General features: G+C 38.1%; 1 protein-coding gene across 1 annotated transcript; it reads right to left on the reverse strand.

Moving 5' to 3' along the window:
- Nucleotides 1-2,540: 2,540 nt before the first annotated feature.
- Nucleotides 2,541-8,382, reverse strand: LOC105516103 (protein FAM102B-like). Its single transcript, XM_011948166.1, has 6 exons — nt 8,322-8,382; nt 6,948-7,043; nt 6,628-6,817; nt 6,408-6,535; nt 5,524-5,593; nt 2,541-2,583 (listed from the first exon to the last, which is right to left on the reverse strand). The coding sequence occupies exons 1-6, from the start codon at nt 8,380-8,382 to the stop codon at nt 2,541-2,543; spliced, it is 588 nt and encodes a 195-aa protein (XP_011803556.1).
- Between the last annotated feature and the right edge of the window lie 273 nt (nt 8,383-8,655).

Genomic DNA, 8,655 nt, shown 5'->3' on the forward strand with positions numbered 1-8,655 from the left:
GTTTCACTGTGTTAGCCAGGATGGTCTCGATCTCCTGACCTCGTGATCCGCCCGTCTCGGCCTCCCAAAGTGCTAGGATTACAGGCTTGAGCCACCGCGCCCGGCCAATAATAATCTAAATTTTCAAGTCAAATTTTCTAAACTCAAAACATAAACAGAAGTGGACTTGTTATTTAATAAACAGATTTTTTTCAACGGCTACATGGTTAAGATGTTCTTAACCATGCTCTTAGAAAAAGAAAATCAGAGAGTAAGGCAGACACTTAGGCAACCCTTAGCGAGTATTTTGAAAGGACTGCACTGAAATTTGAATACAAAGTGTGCCAATGGAACACAAAATGGAATAAAATGGATCCAGACTTTTGCTGACTACAGAAGACATAGACATTAGTTATTTTTTCTTCCTAATCAGTGTTTCTATTTATTAAAATATTTGTTATATTTACTACTACATAAATCAAGATGTATCTGATGGCTGCTAAGATTATAAAGGCATGATTTTTATGCTTTTCAAAATCTCTCTACTTTTTAAAAAGAATTCTGTACCATTTAAAATACTGAGAACCAGTCTTGTATAGAGAGGTGTCGGACCAAGGGCAGCCAAGGATGAGTAAGATGGGCACCGCCCTGACTGCAGCACCTCTTACATGTCTGATGAATGTTCTCACTGAACCCCACTTACAATCTAGTTTTATCATTTTCAAAACTGCAAAATCATCTGCACAGCACCAATAAAAATATAGCCTAGAAATAATATTTTGAAAATAGAAAAATATGTTTTTAAAAAATGTCATAATAAATATCTCTCTAAATAATATCTTCATATCTCTATAAAAAACTTTCTTTGATTTTTCCCATAATATATAATGAATGGATCAGTTCACGTGAAGACAGAATGCAAGTCTTTACCACTTAAGTCCCTTGGTTAGGCTAAAATGTTCAGGTCATTGTTTTATCCTTAAAAATAAATCTTAAAAAATAAAAAGTATAATAACTCAGAACATTCTCTCTTTCAGAGTCTCTCTACATTCAAAATATAAAACAGGGTATCATCTTTTAAAAAATTCCAGAATCTCTTGGTTAATATAGTATTGGACCAATGCAGAATACCTAATCCTTGAAATATAAAAAACAGCAACAAAAGTCCTAATATTAACTATTCAAAATTTTCCAAACCTTTAAATTTGGATATTAAAATAATGTAATTTCCTCCTTATTTTTGCCAACGTGAAAACACCTAGACCAAAGTCATTCTATTCTGACATATTGTCTTTCTTGGGTATGACTTTGAAAGTAAGAATTAGGGAATTACTGGTTATACAGATTCTACATTTTTCTTCACTAACAGTGATTCCAGAAAGTTTGATCTTTCTACATGGAAACTGTCATGTAAGAACAGAAAAACTCTAAGGTTTATTTGCTGTGCTGCTCAACTGGATCCAAACCAGGTATTCTTATTTTAAAAGCTATATTTGATGTATGTTATATTCTACTCTTGCCTCAAAACAACTAACTTTTGACACAGTGGAGAAGAAAATAGTACCTACAGAGAGCTAAAATGGAAACCTACCAGTCCGCATCAGTCACGGCAAGCAGCTGTCTTGCTGCTACCCACCACCACTTTGGAAAACTGTTAGCCTCAGGTAAGTCTGAATTTACATAGAAAAGGCTTCTCTGTTTCTGACCATATTACAATTCTCCTCTTTTTCTACATTTTGACTCCTGAAACCAGCAGACCTTAACATTCAGTGAGTTAAGACAGCTCTTCTGTTAGGGTGCCTAACACAGTGGGTGTTAAACTTATTTTGAGTCTTTTATGTAGTGCTTGGGGGTGATTCTGCAGCTCATCTAATATTAATGACAATTAATACTATATACTGCATAAAAACGGCATTACATCCATTCACGTATCTCAGACTGAAATGCACTTGTTATTTCATTTATGACTGATACATTGAGAATTATGAATAAGCACATCACATGTTTCAATTGTAGTCTAACATTTTCCCAAAGCATGAACACCCACGCTTTATACAATGCTGTAGGTAGTATAATAGGGAAGATTTCCAGAACAGGAATTATGACTATCTTGACAAAATCTATAGGGTTTAAGTTATATTCATGTACTGTCTCTCAACCTAAAAAAACCAAACCATAGAGCCCAAATCTATTGAGCACCTTGATCACAGATTTTTACACTTGAATCCTAAAATGATACTCCGATGTGTATAACGCTGTTTTCTCCACTGGGGTGTTCTGAAAGACAAAGCAGGCTTTTCATTATCATGTGCGGTGACCACAGAAGCCAGGTGCTTCCAAGGCACACAGCAGCACGGTGCCTGGAGACTGCCATGCAGATGTTCCCCTTTGGTGGCTGGTACAGGATAGTGGTGGGTCCTTCCAGAGAAGAAATCAGCATTGACTTTCCTCTTGATAGTTGAGGTTCATTTTCTATTAAGTGCTTGAATAAAATGCCTTGATACATCAACTACTCACATCTTAAATTTTTCCGCAGGGAAATGTTTTCACCGGCTTGACTTCTAGCGTTTGATCACAACTTGTTCATAAGCTCCAGACCCCACCCTAAAACAGTAGAGGAAAAAAACTTCAAAATTTTGAGCTGTAGTGTTTGAAACTGTTCCAAGTAACCTTGTCCCTGGAGAGATGGGTCATTAGGTATTTTTCTACTAGATCTGATTTCCACAAGGTTTAAAGGCATCATGGATAGAAACTATGTGAAATATTAAATGTTTATAATTAATACACTGGATTAGTCTAGATCCTGATTCTCTTGCACTTATTCCCAAAATAATCTATTACAATTTCCCAATTCTTGACCAATCAACAAACATTGGCAAGAAATGTTCTTCAAACATGTTTATCTATCCATTCTAAAATCAGTCTCATCCAAGAGCATATGTTGACTCTGGCAGTGCATCAGGACTCACACTGAGTTAATGATGATGGTCTTCAGCTGTCATAATATTGTGGCGTTTTCATGACAGGGTTTCATTCTGTTGCCCAGATGGAAGTGCAGTGGCGTGATTGAAGCTCACTGCAACCAGAACTCCTGGGCTCAAGCAATCCTCCTACCTCAGCCTTCCAAAGTGCTGGATTATAGGCATGAGCCACTATGCCTGGCCCATTACTGCCTAAAGTTATCACCAGTTACCCATTTCCCAATTTGTCAAGATGTCAGGGTATGCCTTACTACTGGCCATTTCACCCTGAGTGTGCCTGAGTTTAGTAAGCCCAGAAGCAACCACCATGACTAGTGTCCCTTAATGACATTTTAAGAGGAAATTCTAAACAAGAGAAGTAAGGTAGTAGTGATTACTAGCCCACCATGGACTTCGCTGGACTTCTCAGTTGACTGCCCAGAAACTCCTTTTCTCACAGATTCATTCTACAGAAGAAATAGGAACTTCCTCAACAGAATGCCAGTGAGCACCCATTCATACCTACAGAAAATCAGAATTTGAAGAAACCATGGTGGGCAGCACGGCACACTGGCTTTTAGATGCCCTTTTAAAAATGTTCTGCCTCTGGCCATGATGAAGTAACAGGAACCAGACTTTCCCTCCTGCCTTATATAATTAGAAAACTGGATAGAATAAGTGAAACGACAGTTTGCACATACTAGACAACAGGCAGTGCAGGACTGTGGTCCCAAGAAACAAGAAATAAATGAAGAGAGCCCGACAACCGCCCCAGCTAGCTGTCTGACGCAGTTTCCTTCAGGATCCTCCGAGCCTGCAGTGCAGAGAGGAAGACCCCAAACACAGCCTGCTGGTCTCTCTGAGGGGAGGAGTTTGATCAAAGTTTGGTCAAAGCTCAGAGGGGCTGGGGACTAGAATTTGTAGATCAGAATAACAGAAGGAGGGGTTGGGGAAAACAATGGCTGGAGAATTCCAAATTTGATTTTGCCACGTTGGCCAGGCTGGTCTTGAACTCCTGATCTCAAGTGATCTCCTGAACTCCTGCCTCAGCCTCCCACAGTGCTGGGATTACAGGTGTGAGCCACCACATCTAGCCTAAAATTACTTCTTTGTATCTTTGTTTCCATTAAAAAAACACCAAACTAATTGTAGTATGTTGTGAGCACTGAAAGATACTATATAAGAATTGGATAAAAAAAATATATGTACCTGTGCCTGGCACATAACTAATAAATGCTCAATGCTACCTATAGTTGCTAAATACAGGCAGTGGGCCAATTTGGCCTATGGGCTATAGCCTGCCAGCCCCATGTGCTAGACCATAAGCCAGCAGAGGGTAAGAGCTGGGTCTTTTCTACTTGCATTCTTATCCAGAAATTGGCCCAAGAAACAGTTACTGAATTTAATGAGCAGATGAGTCAATCAAAGATCTAAATAGTGTTATATCTTCTGTAAATCATTTTTCACATTACTCCCTGGAAGTAGCTTTATATGTCTCTCTCTTACCTACCTATGATATCTGATTGTAGTTAATTGTTGATGTAGGTTTTTGCTGTTAGGTCTATTTTTGAGCCTTGTAATGTGCTGGACAAATAGGAGGTACTCATTGAAATGAGTATTAGTAAAAGAAATGAATGCAAAATTCTTTTAGGTTTTGAGGATGAGAGAATAAAATAACTGTCTTGGTCCAAGGGGCTCCCCCCTGAAACTGTGACTCACTCTGTAGTTTTGCAGGGACTCTACATAAATATGACATGGAATGGAATTAGGGGTACACACAAGTGTGGGGAGCAGGTTGTAAGGAGCAAGGGAGTGATCAGAATTCCTACACTGTCCTCGGTGTCTGTGCTCACTGTTATCTGCTGCAGTGCTGATAATCAGTGGTAAGTTTGGCAGGTGACTTTTCTTCATCTGCATCTGAATAACCAGCAAAATGGTATTTGGTTTTCAGAACTTTTCTTAATATGTATGGCAGTGGGGTGGAGAAAAGGAGAGTAAAGAAAGGTTAACAGCGCTGAAGTTGCTCAGTGGCTGTGTAACTGCTCAGAAAAGATAAGACCATTGACTGAAAATGTAATTTTGCTTTGCTCTTCCTAAAATATCAGACTAGTGATGCACAGTGGCGCATGCCTATGGTCCCAGCTACTCAAGAGGCTAAGGCAGGAGGATCACTTGAGCTGAGGAGTTTGAGGCTACGGTGATCTATGATTGCACCACTGCATTCCAGCCTGGGAAACAGTGCTGTCTCTAGAAAATAAATTAATAAAAAATTAATGTTTTAAAAGACTAAGAACTCTTTTTTAAATGTCCTTTTATATTGCAACTTTCCCGATGGTCTACTGGTCCTTGACTAATACACTTTAAAAATACTTCTAAGGAAATTAAAACTAATTTATAAAATATAATGTCAAATATATCCAGAATAAAGGAAACAGAGAGCTACGCTAAGAGCTGTAACTCTTCTTATGTAACTACTACTGTTTCCTAGCTTCAGCCTAATACAAACTTTGCAACCATCATCCTGTACTCATGATTAAAAAAAAATTGGTCTATATTTTAATAAGACACTATTTGTACTACTTACCTATTTGGAAGATGATGACTGCCAAAGGTTGTACTTCCCCCAGGACCCACAAATAGCCTTAGTCCTTCTTCTGCAATACACATTTAAAATGCTTGTTACATGCACAATTATTAGACCTTTGTCAAATAGTATGGATATTGTAATAATCCATATTTTACAATTCAGTTTATTAAAGAAATAAACAACAAATTATTAAAGAAATTTACAAAGAAGTAAAAACCAAAGTTACATACACATGTTTTAAAATAGGCAATTTAAAAGATACTCTAAAGGTTATTTCTCACCAACTTTTCTAAAGCTCTTTTTCTTTTAGCTGAGTAATGGAGATAGCTCTTCCTACAAATTTCCATAAGTAAGGTTTAATTATTTCTCTTTACACCCAGCTACATAATGAAAATAAGTCCATTGTTAAGTGCTTTCTATTCACATCAACATGAGTAATTATATCTTTCAAACTGGTGGCATACAAATTTTCAGTATCAGTGAAAATTCTAAGGAGGGAATGAAGGATTCCATTATTCACTATTGTTCTAAGACCACCTCCAAATTACAACAGTGGCTTAAAGCACTTATAACAAAAGCAGATGTAGATACCTATCATTAGGTATACGAACGTTGTAGACATCTGGGCATAATTAAAAACACAATACATGTTTTATTTAAAATTGATCACTTTTAACTAAAATGTGTTCTTTTTCTAAATTCAATAATCATTCTCATTAATAAATGAGTTATAAAGTTATCTTGAGATTTTTATGGGCATGAAATTTACTATACAAATACGCAACAGTCATATCATGATGTTCTGAGCCTCTTTACTGCTGACTACACAGATTACAAAAACCTGGATTACAGGAATCTAAGCTTAACAGTTATCTACACACCTTCGGCACTGGAATCAAGGCTGAAGTCTTGACTTTGTAATATTTTCTCCACAATGTCATCTGCATCCACCCTGGTGTCATCAACTCGCTTCAGCTGAGATTCTACAGAATCTTGTTTCACTGGGCATCTTTGAAAAGAATTACATTTTTTCCTTTTTATTATGTTATGAAAACAAAGTTTTTTTAAAATTAAAATTTATTCTTTAAACTAAAAGGATACCTGTTGAGTTTTTCTGAAGCTGTATCTTCTTTATCAGCTGTATCAAGATTTGGCTCAGTGATTTTCTGCTCGATTTCATCACATGGCTCTAGAATACTTTCAACTCCTGTTGATGTGCTTCCCACTGAGGTATTTCTTCTGTGGCAGAGCTCAGAGAAACTAGATGACCGGGAGTGACATGTGCTATACCCTGTCAGAGAAAATCACCTTGGATATCATACTCATATCAAACACTGCAATCTGACATCCTTCCCTCACACCACAGCAGTTTCAAGTCCCTTTGGAACAATAAGGAATTCAACTTCACTGTTAGCCTCTACCTGATACTTTTGACTGCTGGCTTGCATAGCTTGATGTTCTAGAATGTCCACAGGCACCAAGTTCGTCTGGAACAGAGGCACTCTTTGCTGAAAGATCTGTAATATGTCATAACATGATGTCATTCTTATTGCCAAAAAGTTAACGGTCAACTTGTATTCTAATCTGCAGACTTTATAAACTCTGCCAAGTTCATTATCAAAACAATAAGCTATAAAATGAGAGACATCCTTTTAAGTCAGTACAATGGAAATAACTGTATTGCAAGAAATACAAAGTATTTAAATACCTTAGTATTATGTTTTTCATAACATTAAAAAAATTATTTCGGTCCTTATTAGTTCAGTCCATGCAATAAACTTCTGTTTTTCAAAACATTTAACAGCACTCTATCTTAAAACTGCTATAGTTTTAGTGTTCAGTATTCTCCAATAAAAACGACTCTGATGTATTCTTTTTTTGTTTTTTTTTGAGACGGAGTCTCGCTCTGTCGCCCAGGCTGGAGTGCAGTGGCTGGATCTCAGCTCACTGCAAGCTCCGCCTCCTGGGTTTCGCCATTCTCCTGCCTCAGCCTCCTGAGTAGCTGGGATTACAGGCGTGTACCACCACACCCGACTAATTTTTGTATTTTTAGTAGAGATGGGGTTTTACCATGTTGGTCAGGCTAGTCTCGAACTCCTGACCTCCAGTGATCCGCCTGCCTTGGCCTCCCAAAGGGCTGGGATTACAGGCGTGAGCCACTGCACCCGGCCCAATTATACTCTTGAAATGTACAATTACATTATTTTTGACTATAGTCACCCTTTTTTGCTAGCAAATGCTACGTCTTATTCATTCTTTTTTGTACCCATTAACCATGCCCACCTCCCACACTCTACCCCCCAACTACCCTTCCCAGCCTCTGGCAACTATCCTTCTACTCTCTATCTCCATGAGCTCAATTATTTTAATTTCTAGTTCCCACAAATAAGTAAGAACATGTGAAGTTTGTCTTTCTGTGCCTGGCCTATTTCACTTAACATAATGGTCTCCAGTTCCATCCATGTTGTTGCAAATGACAGGATCTCATTCTTTTTTATTGCTGAATAGTACTCTACTACGTTTATATACCACATTTTCTCTATGAATTCATCTAAGTGTTGATGGACACTTAGGTTGCTTCCAAACCTTGGGTATTCTGAATAGTGCTGCAATAAACATAAAATTGCAGATATCTCTTCAATATACTTATTTCCTTTCTTTTGGGTATACACTAATAGTGGCACATTTAATAAGCATCTGTATGTCCAACACTAGAAATGAGTATATGTGTACAGATGCTATACAAAGGCAAATTTTGGCTTGACGGACCACTGAGTGCCTAGAAAGTAGCATACTCTTAACAACAATGCCCATGTCTTTCATTACAACCCAATAGAGTGTTGGTGTTATGTCCATCCTAGATTAGAAAATAGGTTCAGGCCAGGCGCATGGGCTCACACCTGCAATCCTAGCACTTTGGGAGGCCAAGGTGGGAGGATCACTTGAGCTCAGGAGTTTGAGGCCAGGTTCAGAGGGGAGTTTGTATTGAGACTCAGGTTTGTCTCACCCAAAGCCCAGGTCCATGCCACCCAAGTCCTGCATGGGCTGCCCCAGGGTTCAAAGGGAAGTCCACCACAGGGGGCGTTCAAATCTGTCCCATGCTCCCTGGTAATAAATAAATAAACCCTC

This window comes from Colobus angolensis, unplaced genomic scaffold, assembly GCF_000951035.1.
Source record: "Colobus angolensis palliatus isolate OR3802 unplaced genomic scaffold, Cang.pa_1.0 Scaffold273, whole genome shotgun sequence".
Lineage (NCBI taxonomy): Eukaryota > Metazoa > Chordata > Mammalia > Primates > Cercopithecidae > Colobus > Colobus angolensis.

Coding starts and splice junctions, on each gene's coding strand:
- LOC105516103 (XM_011948166.1), bottom strand. CDS start 8,382: ATGGACATAACACCAACACTCTATTGGGTTGTAATGAAAGACATGGGC. Junction 7,044..8,321: donor CATGGGCATTGTTGTTAAGA/GTATGCTACTTT, acceptor GACATATTACAG/ATCTTTCAGCAAAGAGTGCC. Junction 5,594..6,407: donor CCTTGATTCCAGTGCCGAAG/GTGTGTAGATAA, acceptor TGTGTATTGCAG/AAGAAGGACTAAGGCTATTT.